The sequence below is a fragment of the Leptidea sinapis genome, chromosome 26 (genome assembly GCF_905404315.1).
Source record: "Leptidea sinapis chromosome 26, ilLepSina1.1, whole genome shotgun sequence".
Taxonomy (NCBI): domain Eukaryota; kingdom Metazoa; phylum Arthropoda; class Insecta; order Lepidoptera; family Pieridae; genus Leptidea; species Leptidea sinapis.
In genome coordinates, this window is record NC_066290.1 from 1,017,140 (window position 1) to 1,040,796 (window position 23,657).

General features: G+C 36.6%; 1 protein-coding gene across 1 annotated transcript in view; it reads right to left on the minus strand.

Annotated features, from left to right (window-relative positions):
• Nucleotides 1-23,657, minus strand: part of LOC126972289 (protein Skeletor, isoforms B/C-like) — a 45,420-nt gene that overhangs the window by 12,575 nt on the left and 9,188 nt on the right. Inside the window, exons 2-3 of the mRNA XM_050818937.1 lie at nt 21,910-22,324; nt 206-437 (exon numbers count right to left, since the gene is read on the minus strand). Coding sequence (XP_050674894.1) covers nt 206-437; nt 21,910-21,982 — 305 coding nt within the window. The 5' untranslated portion in view covers nt 21,983-22,324. The remainder of the gene's footprint in view (nt 1-205; nt 438-21,909; nt 22,325-23,657) is intronic.

Sequence of the window (23,657 nt, forward strand, 5' to 3'; positions counted from 1 at the left end):
CCAAGCAGTTGTTTGTTAATTATTTATGATTGGGTTTGAAGGAAGTGAAATGCCTGGGCTACTGAGATCTATCACGTCTATTAAGTTGACAAGGTCATTATTTCGGGTTATAAAAATCCTGTTCGGCAACGCATATAGTTGGTAGGACATGCCATCGATATTATTACTGTAACATATTAAATTACTGGTTTTAAAGTCTACTCACCGGCTAGGATAATCCTCAGGATACGGCACTAGTATTCCTTCGGGTGATGGTTGAGGAGTGTCTCCAATCCAGAAGTAAGCATCAGGACCCGTGCCGTCGTACGCGAACCCTTTGATGAAGACCGTGTTCTCATCGACCGCGTACACAGTTCCGCGGATGCCGTGGGCGTACTGAGTCAGGCGGCCGATGATTCTGCCGTAATAGGGCTCCGGACGTCTGCAGTTTATGACGCCTGAAACAAATGTAATGTTACCGTTGTAGCGGTTGAACTTATTGTAGTCAAACTATCTTTCAAGAAGCTTTCCTTAGTTACAACCAAATTGAAATAAGTTAACTTGTGCGGTGTTTCCAGGCCGATTTAGATTGGATACCTTCAAATAAAGCGTGTACCTACACTTATCTCAAGTCGGCAATGCTCGTGGTTTTTTCTATCATATAAGATGGGGCATACCGGTAAGAGACTTTCGTGATGGGGAGTGGTGGGGCAACACTAGGGGTCAAGAGATGCAGCAGCCGGCCTATATACCGGCATCGTATTAGTTCACGAGGTAAGAAATGTCTTGTAAAACGCGCTGTTGTAGAATTCCAAACGTTGGGTATAATTTAGCAGTTTGATTTAGTCTGGTGGTGGGATTCGACCGCTGGTGTCAACCCGAACAGTTCCTCTGAACACTCTCCATGATAAATGCGTTAGAAGATGGAGATAGCCCCCACATCTCAGCCTAGCGAAGCTCTCTAAGAGAAAAAGTATTTGAAGAAACGTCATTGATAGATTGATAGATGATGGCTATAATCTTGTAAAAAACGAGGAAAGCCGAAATCCATTACGTTTTAAGCAACTGTTCGCTTTCAAACTTAGCCGGATTATACTTCGTCGCCATAATAATATTGTAATTACTATTTCAAACTTATACTAAACTAAATTTCTCTACGCAACGCCAAAGAATGAACTCGATCAGAGATGACTCGTTCGTCGCTCGAGCCGCCTTCGTTGTATACGGTCATATGGAAGAAGCTGGTACTGGGGAGCGCCCGCCCATCGTGTGATCCTGGTTTTACACGAGGGTATGGGCGACGATGATATTATGAATTATTTTCAGCAAAATAACATTTGTTAGGTTGTGTTGCGGCTTGAAGGATGTGGCTACGGGTTCATATTGGATCCCTACTGTAAGTAGTATTTATTGCGACATAAAGGTATTGCTAATTCTTTAGCTGTGAAAGAGAGTTAGACCAACCATAAACAAAGTTTTCTCTGCCTATTCCTGACACGTGTTTGTTTTGCAACACATTACTAAGAAAGCTTTAATAGTGAAGGCCGTGACACTCGCTCACTGGAGCGTATTTATCTAATATCGTGAGCGGAATGAGTGTTATTATACGATGCTATGATTGACACAACGCTCACCCTCCTTACAAACCCTCCCTGCCACCCTGGGACGGCGTCGCATAAGAGATAATTACATCGTAGGGGTTGGTTTAGTTGTCATATCTAATGAGTGTACTGATACATCCACGTTACATCTATCCGGTATAAATTTGTTCTTAGGGCTGATGTAGACTGCAGTTTTGCGCATGATGCTAGCTTTTGCTTCCAACTTTGTCTTCGTTAAATGCGTATCACGCTTCTTCGGAAATTCTTATAAAACGGTGTCCCATTGTGAATGAAAGATGTGGCACATCTCAATTATTTAAGCACATGTGTAATTAATTTTTGTTCATATACGTGCGTATATATATATACATATTACGCATATGAAATTTAAAAATGCCATTGCGCAAAATTATCTCCACCACATCCACATCCTAGTCTCAGCCACCATTGGAAACACCATCCATACGGTGGTGAAGACAATCTTACGCGTTGGTCATCTTTGATTTCAAAGATGATCCCAAAATATGGTTGTTAATCCTTACAGATCGTGAAAAGAACATAGAAAAAACCCAACGGTCGCTTTTATAATCAATGAAGAAAGTTATATAGTATACTAGCGGACCCAACACACGTTGTTCTGATATAAAAAAAAACTCTTGCGGATGGAATTTCTTATAATCCGTTCTTAGCTGCCCTCTTCTCGGCGAAAGGAATATTCCTACCAAATTTAAACTCTCTACGCCTTATGGTTCCAGAGATATCGTGATGAGTGACTATATACGTGGAAATCTCTTATATACAGGGTGTCCGAAAGTTATGGGACATGAAGGGAAAGTACCTTAGATATCGAAGATTTTTTTAAAAGGTAGTAGTTCTGCATTCAAAGATTTTCTAAAAATTACTTGCCTCTTCTGGGAATCGAACCCACTTAATTGACTACTTTCTTTTAAAATACTATGTTACTTAAAAAGAGTTATTAGTTTTTGGCCATTCTTTCGATTGGCATCATAAAAGTAGGGGTGTTTTTTTTTTTACATTTAAGTCGGTTCGAGTCCCAGACGAGGCAAGTAATTATTAGAAAATCTTTGAATGCAGAACTACTTACTTCTAAAAATAACATAAAGTCTTCTTTCAGTAAATAGCCTATCTTCGATATTTAAGGTACATTCCCTTCATGTCCCATAATTTTGGGACACCTGTATATATAGATGGAGAATATGAGTGAAAAAAGTCGACTGTTTGAATTTATAAAGATAAAGTCAGTTGGTATTCCAAAGGGATAGCTTGCACTATCAAATCTGGTATGTACTGAACTGAGGTCAATGAAATAAGAACAAGATTAAGTTAGCTTATTTAAAAGGGACCATAAAGGTTGGTTGAGAACGTACATGTTATGTCATGTTCGTGGCCGTGGCTTGTGGAGGATCTCAAGTCAAATCAAATCAACTCAAATCATTTATTAATAACACCATTGTTACAAGTCAAAGGAAAAATATGTCAATTAAAAATTATCATTATCATTTTAGATAGGTAGGGAAGTACCTACTACCTTAATACATTATTATGTAATTGTTGTCATGTTATATAAAGAAAATAAATATTTTTTACGTATTGTAAAATCAGTATACAATATTAGGTGTTACTTAGGTCATATAACTGGCAACTTATAAAACTCCTCAACTGAGTAAAACGTATGTTCGACCACTTTCGAAGTTGTGTCTTAAACACCGTTGTGGAAGTTGCATCTTTTTTGATCGAGTTCGGCAGCCTGTTATACACAGAAGGACCCATTGTGTATACTGATCTCTCCGATTTTGGCAGCTTATGGTCTGGCGTGACCAGTAAGTGTGCGGGATTGTTGCTGCGTAAAGATCTGGATGTATTAACACCTTTCTGTCAGAAGAGGCTTATATTATTATACGTGTACAGTGCTATTTGATAAATCAACTCGCAAGGTAGAGGTATGATTTTTAGTTCTTTAAACAGCTCTCTACAAGAGACATCGTCCGAGACGCCCACAATGGCGGGCACGGCTCGTTTCTGCCTGACAAAGATTTGCCCAACGTCCGCGGCCCGAGCCCAGAGCTCCGCACCGTAGGTGAGATTGCTGTGGACGGTAGCGTGATAGCACGAGCCTATCACGCTGCGAGATGCGGTGCTGGCGAGCCAGCGTAATGCAAAGCAGGCACGACCCAGTCTAGACTAGAGCTCGTCAATGTGGATATCCCAGGTGAGGCTACTATCCAAATAAAATCCGAGCAATTTTATTGAGTGTACCATCTCTAGTGGGGTATCGCCCGCGGTGACTGTGAGAGGCGGCGGTGGTGTACCATTTAGGAAGAAGGATATAAAACAAGTTTTATCTCTACTCAGAGCCAGACCGTTTGATCGTAAACACTGCTCAAGTTTTTGAACAACTGAGTTTAGCCTCTGCTGCAACTCCAATGTTGTCGGTGCCGTGACAATGGCGGCGACGTCGTCTGCGTCCATAAATACCTCTGCATCGCCGACCGCGCCGGGCAAGTCGTTTAACAGAAGGCTGAACAGAGTGTTGGACAGACAAGAGCCCTGCGGGACTCCGAGGGTCGTGATCATCTCAGATGACTTTAAACTTCCTATTTTTATTCTAAATATTTAGCCACAGCATTGATATGAGAAATATTTCTTTTGTTTTGGTTTCATCACTCGGTAAAAATGCTTGAAATTATACTACTTTTCAAACTTCTACGGTTGGCTGTAAATTTCAAAATGCCTTTAAAGTTAGTCAAACTCTTTCACTTGAACTTCAGTCTTTGGAAGTTTTGGAAAACAAAGATACGAGCGCCTTTGTCAAGATTTCCTAGTCAACGAGGAATGTTTTTCTTATTTCGTTCGTTATAGTGTATTTCACGCTTGAGTATTTATATTACATCTCTGTGCATAGATTGTAATGAAAATTATTAAAACTTTAAATGTTGATTTAAAAGTGTTTCTTTCCACTTCTTATTAGAGGCATAAAAGGGTAAAAGGCAAAGGTAAAAAGTATAACTTTTACGATTCATGACTGTCATTTATTTGGCCTTAACTATATAATAATGGGTCCGCCATCTAACTTTTTTTTTTCAACTAGTGCTTATTTCGTGAATGGTAACACTTAGCTCATATTTGATTTGACAGATAATTAGTTTTATCCTTCCGCTGAACGAATATTGTTGTGTATACGCTTCAACAACGCTGGGAAATATTCCGACATTGTTTTGAAAAAAAAAATGTGTGCTAAAATTGCGTACGGATTTTGGAAGAAGAGAAGCACCGTCAGCTCCGTATGTGGTGGGTAAAAAGGTGAAAGAAACTGGCATCCTCATCGATAAACCAAAGCGTGAAAAGCCAAAAACAGTGCGTACACCCGAGAATATTGCTGCGGTGGCAGAAAGTGTGCGTGGAGCGCCATCAACATCAATTCACCGTCATTCTCAACAATTGAACATTTCGGAGACATCATTGAGACGAATTTTGCATAAAGACCTTGGTATGACGCCATACAAAGTCCAATTGGTTCAGGAGTTAAGTTCTAAGTGGGCCTGCGATCGACTTACAGAAGATGCCGATTTTGCCGAAAAAATCATCTTTTCAGATGAAGCTCATTTTGATCTTGGCGGGTATGTAAACAAGCAAAATTGTCGCATTTGGGGTACAGAAAACCCGCACGCTTACATTGAAAAGCCGACGCACCCAAACGAGTCACTGTTTGGTGCGGATTTTGGTTCAGAGGCATAATTGGGCCATTTTTCTTCGAAAATGAGCAAGGAGTGGCCGTTACAGTCAATCGCGATCGTTATCGGGCCATGTTGAACGAATTTTAGTTCACAAAAATTGAAGAGGAGGATATTGGCAACAGGATGGCGCTACGTGCCACACAGCCGAAGCTACACTCGATGTTTTGCGCCCTGTTTTTGAAGATCGCATTATCAGCCGCAGAGCTGATGTCGTTTGGCCACCTCGGAGCTGCGATTTCACACCGTTGGACTATTATTTGTGGGGTGCCGTCAAAGATAAGTGTTACGCCGACAAGCCAGAGACAATTGACGCTTTAAAGGACAATATTCGTGAAGCCATTAGTGAAATACAGCTGCACACACTCGATATATGCTTAAAAATTGGACCGATCGTGTAGGCTACTGCATGGCCAGCCGAGGCAGCCATTCGAATGAAATTATTTTCCATTATTAACCGGAAGGATTGTACTTTCAAATAAAAAAAGAAATTTGAGAAAATATTATTCAGTAGCTTTTTTATAGGATTAAAAAAAAAGTTATTTGGCGGACCCGTTATATCTATATAAATTTGTTGAATACGTTATGTCAATAAGTTAATATATTTATCGCTTGTCAAATTCTTCCTTCAAGTGGTCTAGAGTCACTCTATTTGGTAAAACTAAAACAAATCAACTTACAGAAGAAGATCCAGCAAGTAATTTATCATTACTTAATTAAATAACAAAAATTATAAAATCAAACGTTAGCAAGCCACGCAGAAATCATTAACTAAGTATTACATTATTTTAAACATAAGGAAATTCTCATCTCGTTCGATTTAACACAGGAACGTTTCAAAAAGAAATTGGATAACGTCTCGCCCCTGCCTCCCTCCACTCACCCACCCCGCCCTATTTCACCCCGCGGGGCCGCCATGGCACTTTGTACTAGTATCTCAATACTCATTTGTTTTCTTAAGAGCGTGCTTGAGGAGGAACATGTACTCGCGGAGGTCGCGAAAGTGATTCCAATTTTTTTTACTTCAAGCAATATTGTTTCAATTGCTGGTAGGTGATCACCCCCGACCGAATGCACCGACGATCCAGCAAATTTTAACATTGCACAATAAAGACCAGTTTACCAGTGGGAGGCTCCTTTTGCACAGAATGTCGGCTAGATTATGAGTACCACATCGGCGCCTATTTTTGCCGTGAAGCAGTAATGTGCAAACAGTACTGTGTTTCGGTCTGAAAACTACCACCCATTCAAAAGAGACTGCCTCAGACCTGGGAAAAACTCAGTGGACTTCTTTTTTAAATATAAAATATGGATTACAATGTGATATCGTACCATAAACATTTATAATTAAAGAGCCTGAGGGTGTTCGCTTTATTCACAGTCCGTGGTGTCATTAAGCAAATCGTTTATGCTATAGTAACCTTTCCGACACAAACGTTTTTTAACAATTCTTTTAAATTTCGTAACACATTTGTTTTGTATATTTTCTGGGATAATATTGTAGAAGCATATACATCGCCCAACAAAAGACTTACTAACTCGACCCAACCGAGTAGTAGGCATAACAAGTTTATGTTTGTTCCTCGTGTGAACGTTATGAATGTCACAGTTTCTAGAAAATTCCTCAATGTGCTTATTAACATACAGAACATTATCAAAAATGTATTGAGAAGCAACAGTCAAAATGATTATTTCTTTACATTTCTCTCTTAATGATTCTTTAGGACCTAGGTTATAAATCGCGCGAATAGCCTTCTTCTGCAGCACAAAGATCGTATTAATATAGGCCGCACTGCCCCATAGCAATATACCATAGGACATAATACTATGAAAATAACTAAAGTCGCGCCGTATTTATATCAGTTAGCCGTCTAATTTTCTTAACCGCATATGCTGCAGAACTATGCCGATTCGCCAATCATTCAATATGGGGGCCCCATTGCAATTTGGAATCAAGAGCAATGCCAAGAAATACAGCAGATTCCACTGGTTTTACCATCTCTCCGTTTAATAAAATATTCGCATTAACATTTTTGACATTTGGCGCGGTAAATTTAATATATTTGGTTTTATGTCTATTTAACAATAAGTTATTGGCGCTAAACTAGTACACGATGTCAGATACAGCATTGTTTACTTCGTCATATAAAACTTGGCTTCGTTTCACTTTGAATATAAGTGAAGTGTCATCCGCAAACAATACAATTAGGAGGAGGAAGGGTCCAAGAATAGACCCCTCTGGTACCCCATACCGAGAGGAGTCCCAGGAGATCGCCTGCTATTTACATCGACCCTCTGAATCCTATTATTTAAATATGAGATCAGAAGATCGAGCGGAGATCCTCTTATGCCATAGTGACATAGCTTCCTGACCAGCATTGAATGTTGAACACAATCAAAAGCCTTAGAGAAATCACAGAAGATACCAAGTGCATTCTGTGATTCCTCCCAGGCCTCAAAAATATTCCTGATGAGTTCAACAACAATGAGTTCAAAACTTAACATCTTATGTCTCAAGGTGACGAGCGCAGTTGTAGTGCCACTCAGAATTTTTGGATTTTTCAACAATCCTGAGCCGCACTGCATTGTAATGGTCGGGCTGTATCAATTACCATCAGTTGAACGTCCTGCTCGACTCGTCCCGTATTGGCATAAAAAAAAAACTTTCACAAAGTGATGCAAAAAATCGCACATTACGCCTTTGTGAATTACTAGTCATCGCCATGTTACTATTTATTAATGAAACCTCCGCGTTTATTATAAGATAAGTACCACTGATTATTATAAGTGTGTGTCAAGAACTGACGTCACCATGTCGTCACTAGAGTGGCAGCCTGACCCCATATCAACGCACGGGATTTATAGCATTTGAACAAAACAAATTCACCGTTTATGATGCTCATGGGTATGGGTACAAGATACCATTTCGGCGCTTTCTTCCGACTTCAAGTATTAAATAATCGTAAAAGCTTCGATTAAATATATAGGTAACACAGGAAATAGAGAAACGTCCAGCGCGTAACTGCCTGAGTTTGCTTTTAAGAATTGCGAAAATAATCACCGGTAACAGAAAGGTTTTAAATGCAGTGCCGTTCTTTGCGTAAGTACAAGCCAGTTTTTGTGTTACGATACAAAATACTTATTACACTACAAAAACAAACACTTCGTCAATTGGTCAATACTCTAAGTATTAATATGGACACACACTGGCCTCACATCGAACGTTCTTCCCATCGCTCTCAGTCAGAATCGTGAATCAACAGGTCCTATAATATGTAACTACTACTCTCAATCAAATCAAATAGAAATTGAAACCGGACTAAGGTTTACGAATGAAGAAAAAGGTTGACTTCAAATATAATACTGTTATGACAATTCGTTAATTTTGTATTACTGAGTATTGTTGTGGAGGGGTTATTTAATGAATTGTTTCATGCCATATCCTGCGGACCTACCATGAACTCTTATTGCGATTCAATTGACAACCTAAAATGAACTGCTTTGCTATTTCGTACCACGACGTCATAAGAGCTTTTTATTGAAGTAGGCGTTACTTTGCGGAAATCCATAATTATACAAATGATTTGAGTTTTCTTTAGTGTTAATTCCTGTCTCGTGCCAGATTTTGGCGAGACAACACGTCCTGAGGATGCCTCGTGTAGAAGCGAAACACGTGTCGAATTGTTTAAAGACAAATATTGGCGGAATTAACACTAAAGAAAACTCAAATCATTTGTCATTAGAGCTATCTAATTTAGGTTGAAGTCAAAACAACTGATTAAATCGCAATGATGTCAATTGAATGTCAAAAATTATTTCAATTGAATCGCAAACTGATTTAGTTCGTTCATTCATTCGTAGCATGAGGTATTATTTCAACCTATACTATATAGCTTATGTGTCAAAGTGAGCGTTTCGAAAAAAGTTGCTACTTCCTTAGATAAAGGGAATCGTGCTGTTAATAACTTTAAAAAAAATAGTGAAAACATACAGTAAAGGAAAATTTTATTGATGAAAGATGAGATGAAAATACTTTATTCAACTTTTTTGTAAAACAAAATACTGAAAATAAATACCAAAAATGAAAATACTAAGGACGAGGCAGTAAGGGCCCGGGCTATAGCCTGTTTGCAAGAACAAATTAAAAAAATATACTCTGTGCTCCTGTCAATTCAAACATCAATGGAGGTGCGTTCATAACTCGTTATCTTTACGAAAACACCTAAGCAAACATTTAATTTGTAATTCAAAGAACTATATTTATTTATATTACTATTATTTAATAAGTACAAAAAAGGGCTTAAGTAATGGTTTATAATTTGACGATATACAGCGCAATTTTAAAATGTGTTTTTAGTATTTTCTACGCAAAAAAAAACGCTAAAATCATATCATTTAGGGTTTCGAAACTCAACGCATAGGGTGCGAGTAAGAGAGACAAACTGTAGCAACGACTGTAGAGCGTCATCTCTTTCTCACACCGCGAACCACGCACTAATTTATTTCCTTCTTTCTTCATAAGCGATCCAAACGCCATTCAGTAGAAGGCACTTCATGGTACGAATTTTAGTGATTCAGTTTTGGTACCTAAACTGAACTGCATCGGAATCGCATCGCCTATTAAAAGATGTTGGTAGGCCCTCTGAGCTCTACTGGATCTGGAACGCTGAGCCTAGTCGGTACATACTTGAGTGCAAGTAGAATTCGAGTTGTTATCGGTTAATGACACAATGATAATATCAATATCTGTGAAGTTGGTACGGTTACCAATGTTATATAGCGTTTGTTTTGTTATATATTTTTAATCACAGAAATAATAAGTATACCCTGATATCTGTTCATTTTGGTTGACTGTAAGCTTGACGTATTTTAAATCTCACTAACATGGATATTAGGTATCCATTAAACATGAGCAATCAACCACTGAAAATCCTGTTATAATAAGAGCTGTTTTCAGAGATTTAACAACGAAACAGACAATTAAAATTTAATGAATAAAGTAAATTTTTGACAAATGTAATAATGATTTAAAAAACTTTCATTTTCCATTAAAATTTCATGAGTGTGCTGATAAGAGATGAAGTAATTTAAAATGTTAAATGGGTATAGATATGATGCATAATAAAATAATTAAGATCTTAACAGACGCCTCAATAAGTAGTAATTTTAAAAACGCTAAGAATAAATTTCAACATGTCACAGGCTGGAATGGTTATGTCAGGGAGGCACACGGGAGAGCTCGACACTGGTATAAGCTATGGTTGTCCTACAATAAACCCGATTGTGGTTACATTTATGAAAATATGAAAGAATCTCGTAAAATATTCAAGACTAAACTTAAGTGGTGCCAGAATAATGAGCAAAAAGTAAAAATGGATGCCATCGCTAAGCATCACTCTGGCAGAAATTTTAGCAAATTTTGGAAATGCACGAAAGAGTTAGATTCAGGTTCAGGTGCTCCCGTCTGCGTCGCTGACAAATATGATGCCGTTGAGATAGCAAATGCTTTCAGAACCCACTTTAGGATGGAATCTCCACTGTCATCATCATCATCATCAGCTCAGCGGATGTTGAATGCTGAGGCCTCTATGGATGACTGTGTTACACACTTTACTGCCAAGGTTGTCGCTAGTGTGGTTAAAAATATGACTAAAGGTAAATCTCCGGGCCATGACGGTCTCAGCATTGAACATCTAATACGCAGATCCTCATTTATATCGAGTATTGGCCATATTTTTTACGATATGTGTGGGACATTCTTACTTACCAAAAGACCTAATGTATACCGTTGTTGTACCAATTGTGAAGAACAAAACTGGCGGTGTAGCAAATATGTCTAACTATAGGCCTATTTCATTAGCGACAGTCACTGCTAAGGTATTGGACGGTTGCAGTTGAGCAGTGGTATAGAACTAAATGATGCCCAATTCGGTTTTAGACCAGGCTTATCAACCGAAACTGCGATACTGTGTCTCAAGCAAACTATCCAATATTACACGGCAAGAAAAACACCAGTCTACGCCTGCTATCTAGACCTATCGAAGGCGTTCTATATGGTGTCGTATAATATCTTGTGGGAAAAATTACGTCGTGATACTAGTGTAGCAGATGACATTATTTCGCTCCTAAAATTCTGGTACGGTAATCAAGAAAACGTGGTTAAGTGGGTTAATGCCTATTCGGATGCCTTTGGTCTGGAGTGCGGGGTGAGACAGGGGGGGATCAGCTCGCCTCGTATTTTTAATTTGTACATAAACTCCCTCATTGAGGAGCTCAGCCGTACCAGGACTGGGTGTCACGTGGCTGGTGTATGTGCCAACAACTACGGCTACCATCAGCTACGCAGATGACATGGTTCTGCTGAGCCCCTCAATGAAGGGTTTAAGAAAGCTGCTGAGAATATGTGAACGTTATGCGGAGGCCCATGGTCTTCGATACAATACAAGTAAAAGCGAATTTATGATATTTAAGTCGGGTAATAAAATTTACGAACATAAAGAACCTCTATCGCTGTGTAATGCACCACTAAATATGGTAACGAAGTTTAAATATCTTGGCCACTGGGTCTCCGACAACCTAAGTGATATCCTAGACTTAGAGAGGGAACGTAGGGCTTTGGCTGTCCGCTGTAATATGCTGGCCCGAAGGTTTGCGCGTTGCAGTGAACAAGTAAAAATAACTCTGTTTAAGGCTTATTGCCAATCATTTTACACGTGCAGCCTTTGGACCGGCTATACGCAGAGGGCATACAACGCGCTGCGAGTGCAATATAATGACGCGTTTAGGGTAGTGATGGGGCTGCCTAGGTTTTGTAGTGCATCCGGCATGTTTGCGGAGGCGCGCGTTGATGATTTTTACGCGATCATTAGAAAAAGATGCGCATCATTAATGAACAGGCTCCAGGCTAGCCCCAATACTATCCAAAGCGCGTTGGCATGCAGGTGGGACTCCCCACTGCTGAGGCATTGGATAGGTTTGCATGCGCCTCTAGCTAGGTGCAACTTATTGTGAAAATAACTAACCTTACTAACATAATTTTTAACAAAAATTGTAACTAACATACAATTACTAACACTACCACTAACATTACTAACTTAGTCTAAGAAAAATTGTTACTAACTTAATAACTAATACTTATGGATGTATAGTGTCTGAAATAAATAAATGATTATTATAAAAGCGTCGTCGCAATATATTAACTGTTATTTATATTATAATTATGTGATTGATGTGCATAACAAATACTTGTACGAGAGACAACAAGGTGCTACCATATACATACTTATTTATTATTCGCATAAACATTCTTCATGACAAAGTATTCTGTTGTGCAAAGATTATTACAATTGTTTATATAATTGGGCAACATTCACTATTAACGGCCTACCGCCACTAAAATTCTGTGTGATTTTCTCAGTTTAATGCCACGTTTTAATATATTATTTTTGAAAAATTCTCTTCCGACTACGACCGACGACGATATTGGCAGTCTTGTACTGTATATTTTACTTTGACTATTATAAATATTTTTACTTAATTAATATTTTAAATTTTCAAAAAAAAGTTGTACGGCGATATCCTTAAAATTTTTATTGGATGGTTTTGGGCACTTGCTATTTGGGTCCTTTAAAGCCTTTTATAATATTAACAGCAATTGGTAGGGTATTATTTACTTTTTCTACATATTTATAATAATATATAAACTAAATATTTGTGCACTAGTCCAATTCTTTAAAACTACCAAACAAGCAGTAGCGTTTGTTATTTTGTTGATAAGCACTAATTGTTTTTCAGTTAGAAGGGCGTTGTAGCTAAACTATTACAGAGATATTGAGACTTTGCATGTTACGTCGAAAGATGACGGGCGCAGATCGCGGACGGCGGGGCTGCGACCGTTCAGAGAAGGTTCGAGACGAATATTCTACTTTCTGGTGTAAGCTTGCTCACTTTTCGTTATAAAATAGAATGTGTATTTAAATAAATCCGTTCAGAAACTCGTTCCTGTTTGTAGAGTCGGTCCTCGTGAGTACATTCAAGTAGAGCTCTTCACATTGCTGTAGATCCTCGCTGAGAGTTTCACTTTACATTGCCAACATTCCAGGGTGAGGAATGACAACTATTTTTGAAGTGAAACCTTCTTCAGTTACTATGAGCACTTTATTTTGTAGGTACTGAAGGAACTGATCTATCACAAATTCAAATTCAAAAACACTTTATTCATGTAGGTCACGAAAATGACACTTATGAATGTCACAAAAAATTTAAAAATATTTTTTCTTATTGAATTTACCGCTGCTTCGTAAAGGGCAGGTTGAGCTAATGAGAAGAAGTAGCAAGAAACTCATTGCCACTCTTTTAAGTCAAGATTTAAATTTGAATTGTTTTACAAACCATTTCAATTACAATATATGCAAAGTGGCGCAAGAAAAATCCTCAAATGTCAAAAACTGAAAGTAAGTCAAAAAAAAAAGTGTAAATTAATACTTATAACCACAAGAGTTACTGAATATAGTAAATGCAGCAATCCACACATACCGTAAATAAATAGAGGCATTATGTGAGCATTTCATAAAATAAAATATATAATAACTTTAACTTTAAAGGAAATAATAATAAAAAAAACACATCAAGCAGACCTCCCGGTAACAAGATCATCTAGGCACCACGAGTAGCACCCGTTCACGAGCATGACGCATGGACCAGCCATCGCCTCCCTCGACCATATTATAGGGAAGGGAACGACGACACCTTCTAATTGTATAAGTTGGTTACGGAATTTCGACTGAGGGACCGCTATCAGTCAGTGCAAATGAAATATCTTGCGTTATGTCTTAAATCAGTGCTTACTGGATTGTATTGTTGGTTCCATGAAGTGACATCTATGGAATTCGATAGGTTTTTTTATGAAAGTAATGATCGAGCCGAGCAGGACGTTCAACTGATGGTTATTGATACGCCCTGGCCATTATAATACAGTGCCACTCAGGATTCTTGAAATACCCAAAAATTCTGAGCGTCACCACAACTGCGCTCGTCACCTTCAGACATAAGATTTCAAGTCTCATTTGCCCAGTAATTTCAAAGTAATGCCTTTCGGACCGAAACACAGTACTGCTTAAACATTACTGCTTCACGGCAGAAATGGGCGCCGTTGTGGTACCCATAAAATAGCTGGCATCCTGTGCAAAGGAGCCAGGTTACTGGTATGCAAATGATCTTTAATTTAAGTAACCGTAAATGTCAAATGAAAAAAAAAATACCACAGCAAAGGATATAAACAATGTTCTGAAAAGAGTGAATTAATAAATGCCTAACGCTTCATTAACATAATTTGTACAGAAATAATTTTCGTATTGCATTTAAAAAAAACTAATCATTATCTTGTCTGGTCGGTGGATATTCTATGATTATGTTACCCCTTTTATTTAATTATTAAACCTTTGAATTTATTTATAAATAATATATGAACAACTGCTGGTTATTTGTTATTGTTGTATTCAATGACCTAGTACTTCATACATTATCTTCCGTGGCTCAATATATTGTTCACAAAATTCGAACGTAAGTGTAACAAGTGTACTTCTCAAGTCTCTCCTCGTTTCAGCGAAAACAAATTATAGTTAATGTGTTATATTTCAATAAGGCTGGATTCTCATCTGTATTCATCCCTCGCGGAGCGGGAACCAATTTATATATGCCGCGAGTTGGCAACACTGAGCCACGTAGCTTATATTTCGTTACATTATGCTAACTTGATATTTGGCGCATGGCGCTTTTGGAATGTTAATAGTAAGAGGTTGCGATGGATGGTCCACGCGTCAGTTTATCATTGTATTAATGTGTTTCGGTCTCAATGGTGCCGTAACGGGGCAAATGTGACTTAACATCTCATATCTTCGTCATTTTTTGGTTTCTCTAGAATCCGTATCAATTACCATCAGCTGAACGTCCTGCTCGTCTCGTCCCTTACCATCATAAAAAATGTACCGACAATCCTATTGCATTTATGAAATAGTTAAACATTTAGCAACAAAGAAAGTGTTGAGGCGTATTCAGGCCCTGCTTGCTCAGATTATGGGATTTGAACAAAGCCTCGCCAATCTACTCGCAACCAAACAATATTCTGAGTTGTGTTATTGTTTTATATGAACGTTAGACTTACGATAAACACATGGCTTCATCGTGAGAAACTAACAAGAAAATAATTAATAGGCTTAATATTTCCTGTTCCGTAATTACGTCAGTTTCACAGACAGTTACGCAATGGTTGACAGCTTCAAAAAAGACCATAATAATATTATGACTGGTGATTTTCAGTACATTTAAGAAAATTTAATCTAATGAAAAAACACTAAGGGCTGTCGTTTTAACAGCAAACCGTGACTCAGCTCAAAACCTATGCCCGTTATTTATCGCAATCATAAGAAATAATTTAAAACATCTTTGAAAATCATAAAATTATAAATTGGTGCGTGGTCAAAACAAAATATGATTACGTAAAGGTTGTTAATTATTTGTGTGTTTCAAAGTTGTCGTGATTTTCCTCGATTCAGGTTATGTATGTCTATCAATTAATAACCTATATCATATGTACGTTATAAAACAATGAATTTTGGCAAACATACGTGTTTCTAACAACTTGAGCGGTAAAATTCGTTTGGAGTATATTTTAGATGTGAGCTTTTTGAAAAATACAAGGGAATTTCTTAAAAGGGATATAGTAGTTTTAATTTACGACTAGTCTTATTGATAAAAAGTTCAAGTATATAATATAGCGATACCATTGAAATTCAAGAGGAACAGTCATTTTGACAGGTGCAGCACATTAGATAGTAGGACCATACAAGTTATTTTTTTGTGATGCGGTAAACAAAACCTGACATCCGATATGAAACCGAAATTATGTTGCTAAGTGTTGTCAAAGGTGTCTAACTATTTTATTATATTTAAATTTTTTATTTCTTTATTAGTTACTGCCATATTACACACAATTTTATATTGGTATTATCACAGACTTGTGTTATTCTGGTACGTATAAAAATTAGGTAAGGTAACACCTTACCTTACGTCCTCCCGTCTTACCCCACCGGGTAAGACGGGATATATATAGGACAGCGAGGTAAGTTGGTTATCAAAATAAGCAATAGAGGATCACATTTCGGGATCATTCAGGAAAAAAATTATTATAACGCCATTTGACGGCGTTTGACATTAGTTGTAAAGATCACAAAAAGTTTACTCGGAGGAATGCATGTTTCTAGAATGTTTTTTATTTTATTTTAAGTGGTTTTATCTAACTATTGACGTATATAAACTGCGTGACTGTTCGTAATATATGCTATACAAGCTGACATATTTTTTATTAATGTTTGTTTATTTTACTATTCTAAACTTATTAATTTGTTCCAGTTTGTTTTGATTCATAACCTCAAAAATTTTAATAGTTACATAGTACGTTTAGTTATTGCGCCTTATGAGATACAGTCGCTGACAGACGGACGGACCGTGAAGTCTTAGTTACGGCGGAGTTCAAGAGCCCTCGATGGCAGAGTGGAATAGTCACTCCAAGCAACATCTGAGCATGACGGTTGGAGACTACCCGCCCCACGACTGCACCACAAGCCCTTATACAATACAAGTGACCCAAACACAAATAGTAATTACAACACAACCAGTCAGCTTCGCTCATAATAAAGAAACTAGTGACACTTATGAGCTCGCAACTCGGATATGGGTCAATCTTTATTCGAATACGATGTTAGAACATTCCCCAGCACAAATTTACATTAAATTTTCCGCCTTAACTGCGCTATTATATTACTATTCTCGTAACATTTATGGATTTTAATTCTCTCTCTCTCTCTTTCTAGCGGGTTTACAGAATGGCGGTAGAGGATGTTTCGTTTTCCATCGCACCAATATTTTCTGGGCTGGACTTTGAAAACTCTTTCGACCTTTTAGTCAAGCTGAAGCCAGTTCGTATTTATAAACAGGATGATCATTGAATTCTTGTTTTCTTTTTTAATGTAGAAAAAAAAGCCCGCTGAGTTTGTTGCGCTCGTTCTTCTCAGCTCTGAGGCATTCGTTTTGGAATAGGTAGTATTTGACTAACTAAACTAATGGACTTTATTATGTGAGTGCAAGAAATCTTAGCAGGGTTGACAATCTTGTCATTGGCAATCAAGTAATAGATGTAATTATATAACTTAAAAAAATTAAGATGGATAGCAACTTTACAATTGTTCCATACATTTATATAACTTTACATTTTGGTTGCATTAAACTGTATCGTAATTTAAAAACCCTTCTAGAGATGGCGGTAACATCCATTCGATGACCACGTAACTTTACTACGGCATGTAAGATGGCGCCACGTTCTCTGTTTGAAATTTTTTTTTTACAAATTGTGTCGATTCTACATTAGCCGAAGGAACTTCGTTCCTACCTGGTGTCCCACGACACCACATCTTTTTTTTCCTTTTTATTTCGAATTTGGAACGTGTTTATTATGTTAGAAACTTTCATCATTTTCAGCTATTTCAGAAATATTTTCCGAGCTTATTATTAAATTACAATAATCGAATGGGGTTTTAAAGGAATTGCAGTGATTACACATAGTAGGTAAGAAGCCGTCGATTATTTTTGACACACAAGTTAGGCATCATCGTTCGTAGATTTCGTACTATTGAAAGATAGACATCAACAGAGGATTCTGTCGAAGACCATAAAAGATCGGACGGCGTCCGCATGCTGTTAGAAATAAAGGCTGTTAATGTTGTTTAAGGCATAATTATTTGAAATCCTATTATATTTCAAAAATTTGAATCCCAAGAAATTCAAAAAAGACTCCCGCTGGAACTCTTCCGTGTATCATCAAATAAAAACTTCAACTGGGTTCTTATCGTCGATATACAGGACATTAAGTCATAAATCAATCTATAATCGTAATACAGTTAAAGAGAGTGGCTCGATCTAAATGCATACTGTCCCGATACGCACAGAAATATCCTTTAAAAAATGTTCACAATTTACAGTATCGCAAATAACCGTTAAAATAATAACTATGTTAAAATTTCGCTAGTTTAAAAACAATAATAAAATCCAAACTTCACCATCATTAGCATCTCAAATTAAAGGAGAAAGTTAAAAATCATCATGAGATCTTAGGATTTCAGAGATAATAATTGTGGCCCGCGGGCTCCTTGATTAAAACTGATTCCAAATTCGTTTTCTATTTTCAAACAAGCAAACAAAAATATTTTCATGTCGGAGGTAAATTGCATTACTGATTATTGAGCATCTTGTATTTTTAAAATGATTCCAAATTCATTTTATGCCACTCCAAGAACCTTTGAAATTATTATCTTTTCTTGCATAGCTTTATTAACATCGCCGAAAATGTAACTTCAGCAGGAGTCCTATTCTGTACCCCTGACAAAGGGTGGGCAAAATTTCATGTTGATCGGTTAGTTAGTATTAATGATTTGAATTTTTTGAAAAAACAAAGAAACTTTCAAAGAATTGTGCAAAATAATGATTTCACACATTCTTGTGCAGTATACCGTCGATATCTTCATCAACAATATAAACCAGTGTGTCAGCACCCTTAACTATCGACCTTTTGGTCAATATTGAATTAAATTAATGTCTAGGTGTTCCACTTGTATGCTCTTGACAGTACATTAGCGCAGTTTGAACGTTACCGGGTTATGTACAGTAAACACCTTCGAGATTACCTTAGCGAAGGTCAGGCTCACATAGATAACTAATATGATAGTAGCTACTGAAATAAATCAAAATCAAAGGGCACTTAACAATACACCTTTACAGATAAACACTTTGTTATTTTATAGTGATATCCCGCACTTCTAGGACCTAGTCTGGCCGTAAGTTTAGATACAAATAAAAATATATTTTTTATGGCTTAGCAATACCTATATAAATAAATATTCTATTGCAAATGACTACCTTGGCATCAATGCAGGCCTTTAATCTGTCTGGCCAAATATCTATTAATTTACACGTTGTTTCTATGGGAAATTTAGTCACTGCTTGTCCTAGAGTTTTCTTAAGCGACTCGATCTCGGCGTGTTGTTTAGAGCAAGTCAGACAGACAAAATGCAAGAGGTTCAAAACTGAACTAGGCGAGGGCCAGTGTTCACGTTTTATAAAGTCCAGGAGTGTACTTCTTATCAACGTTGGGTAGTTCGTATATTGTGACCGTGTAGACTGTAGGGCCTTGCTGGAAAGTACTAGATACATTATTAAAAAGCGTTTTGCTGAGATGTTCACAACGCGTCCTGTGATAGTATTGACTCCTTGATAAGACACCTTCCATCTATTCGAAGTAAATCCATCGAACAGCATTATATTACAAATATTGCTTTAAAGTAAATAAATATTTTTATCTACTAAGCAATATTTGTAATATGATGCTGTTCGATGGATTTACTTCGAACACCATCAAACCCATGACTGACATAGAAGGATGAAAACTATAATAATTTATAATTATTTTAAATAAAAATAAACAATTGTAATTATTATTATTTAAAATTATAATTAAACATACAAAAACATTTTTTGGAACGAAACGTGAAAGTAATTTATAGAGATCTGTCGGTACCTTAACATACTACGGACATTCGTAGGCAGTAGGACCGAAAAAAATATTGGGAAACGCCGAGAATAAAAATGTTTGGTAGGCCAGTATTGGTTTGTAGTTTTTGTACTATGACTCTTCGATTATTATAGGAACCTGGCGATATACAGTGACTATATATTATAATTGATTTTATACACAAAAAATATTAATTCTTTTAATTTTTATGCAGTTCATTTTACATGTTTAAATTTGTTGTATGGATTGTCTTGTTTGGATTGTACGGATCTCTTGTATTGAAATGTCAATTAAATATTTATGTGAAAGAAGCAGCGACAGAAAATATGATAAAGCTGCCTCTGCCGACATGACCACGATAGAAATAAAAAAGCATAGCTTTCTCGTTCACTTTGCATTTTATAATATTTAAGTTTAAGGCTAAAGAACATTAGAGAGGGTACCTTCATCAAAACTTACTATCTCATTAAAGAAAGGTTAACTAAACCTATTTGAAACATGATAGGTAAGTGTTACCACAACTTACATAATAGTCTCGGCGTTTGAAGATCAAAGTGTGTACACCGAAAGTTGATAATTATTATGGAACTTCCAGGAATAGCTCTCTTAATTATTATTATAGCAATCTTGTGTTGATAAACGACAGACGCATTGAGGTTTATGGTACGAGGTCACAGGTGTGGTCAAGAGCGAGGCCGCCGGTGACGGTAATTCAAATCAAAATCAAATCAAATCAAAATCAGTTTATTCAAGTAGGTCACGAAAATGACACTTATGAATGTCGAAAAAAAATATGTTTCTTATTGAATCTACCGCTACTTCGTAAAGGGTTGAGCTAATGAGAAGAAGCAAGAAACTCATCGCCACTCTTTTATGTCAAGATTTACAGATCATTTCAATTACAATACAATATGTAAAATGTAAAATGATGCAACAAATTAGTGGCATTCTATTAGATACATTGATTTCACACACATCTTATATCAACTTTCAATGATGAAAGTTAAAATGTCAATGCTTTTTTGTAGGCTCACGTCTGCGGTAACAGAATCACCATATAACAGAAAGGCTTATCACGTTATCAATACCTTTTGGAACACAGGCACCTGTTCCTATTTATTTTTTGAGAGATGATGAGGTTTTGAATTTGATTCTCTTTTAAATACTCCGATTTTATAGATTCAATTCGTTTCAATTAAAACTTCGGCAGCGACCCACCGTGCTCAATATATATATAAAATTTTTTTCGATGGTAATATTGCTAATTAATTATAAAAAAATATAAAATTCAGAAAAAGTAACTCAAAAGTACTTATAAAAAATAATTAATAACAATAAAAAATGTTAACTAACCGATGCGGACGCGAACACTTAAAACGTCTGCCATTTTTGTGCGAACAATGACGTCATGCTTGAAAATTGACATTTGTCGACAATAAAATAAATTTAAAATTTATTTAAAAAAATGACTTTTCTTTAAATCATAGTGAACAGGGTCGTCAAGTCAGATTACAGATTTAAGTTCCGGCGATAAAGATATATTAACTGAAAAAATCGAGAAATATAAATTGAATAGGTTATAATGGTGCTGTTGTAGATGACACAACAATGATATAATAAATATTATGATTACTGTAATGTTGAATGTTACTGTCGTGTGGGGACTGGGGATCTCATTCATTATTTCTATTGAGGCCTCTCTGAAAAGATCATGAAATTAAATAATTAAAATACAATGAGTGATTATTGATATGCACTCTATATCGTGTGATGTCGATCACATAAAAAACGCCTTTGTTGCATTATTAGAGTCAGGCAGTGCTCTATCATTACGTTACAACATCTGAAAGCCGGCGTCTTATCTACCAATATAACACGCTATGTCTCAGAAGCTACAGGCTAAGTTTTCTCTACATGGGCGGACCAAGGAAACTTAAAATTGAAACTAATGACTTACCAACGCTCAGTATAAGAAGTATCCCAGTGTGTAGTTGTGACATCCCGACCGGGGGCGTAGACCGCGCCGTCATTGGCCGCTCGCCGGGGGCGGATTGCCCGCCAACACAACCACGAAACAGCAAAAACTTTTTGTAAATTTCACTAAAAACTCTTATCTCTTACAGCGGTTTGTACACAATTATTGGCAACAATACTATTAGACAGCGCGCGACGCGTTCGAGTGTTCACAGGTTCGGAACGCGCACAAAACCACACTTTCACTCAATGTTACATCACTATTGTGTATAACGTGCTGTCCGTTCACTTCTCTAGGTTACATCTTACACTAAGTATCACTTATATTATTGTCATAGTCATCACAGTCTACATTTAAATTATTCAGTATATAAAAATTAGTTGTGTAAATAAATTATCTGTAAGAGAGTTCCAAATGTATCGTAAAACAAAAAAGCCTTGCATATTTGGTACTTTTGTTAGGTTGAAATTTTTGTTATATCATATAAGGCATTTAGGTATCGTCAAGCAGGTAACAAGATCGTATGAGTATTTTGGTGATTATTGAAGACATTGTCAACACCAGACATCAACGAACAATTGGGTACAAATACTTTATCTTGCAGGTTTTCTCGATGTAGCAGTAAGGTTAAGATAACGATTTTCAAAGCATATTGTCAAACCTTCTATACGAGCAGCTTGTGTGTCAGATATACTCAAAGAACGCTTAGTGCCTTGCGCGTTCAGTACCACAATGGTATCAGGTTGATTTTGGGGCTGCCCCGCTTTTGCAGTGCTTCGGCAATGTTCGCGGATGTGAGGGTGGACGGCTTCCATGCCATCCAACGCAAAAGAACCGCGTCATTGCTGTAGAGGTTGCGGGGTAACCCTAACATCATTCTGCAACCCATTGCTAGTCATTGTGATGCGCCAATTATAAAGGCATTTATGCGGCTTTATGTGCCTGTTTAATTATATTCTAACATAATTATTAACGACATTTTACTAACAATTTATAAAATTCTTTTACTGAAATTAAATTATATATTATTGTTATTTATTATTTAACCAACTTCAAAAAAGGAGGAGGTTCTCAATTCGTCGGTATTTTTATTTATTTTTTATGTTTGTTACCTCAAAACTTTCGACTGGGTGAATCGATTTTGATAATTCTTTTTTTATTTGAAAGCTGGTGCTTCCCGTGTGGTCCCATTGTAATTTGGTCCAGATCTGACGATGATATCCATGAGAAAACCATAAAAGTCTTAAATTTATGTATATCAAATTTAATATATCGTATAGCAAAGTGAATTAGTAGAAATTTTTTTATTGGAAAAGATATATTTCAAAGATATTTGGGTGAGAGTTTGGTTAGGTTATTATTACGGAATCCATGACAAAGTAACGGAACTCTTTCAATTTCAATTTTTTTTCAATTTTCAATTCTTAGTCAACTTTCAATCTACACATATTTAGATAAATTTTTAGTTAATGTACTTCAAATTCACTAAAAATCAAAAATAAATATTTTAACAAAAAAACAACCGACTTCAAAAACACTATTCCAAAACAATAGAATATAATATGCACTAAAAAGTATAAAAATAATTGCGGATTTTTATACAATCTAATTAATTAATCTAATTCTAGTTACGATTATTGTAATTTTTGGAATCAGTGTCATCCAAAATAGGTTTGTAACTACACATACAGTATGTAGTTACAAATCTATCTTGGACACATCTCAGCTAT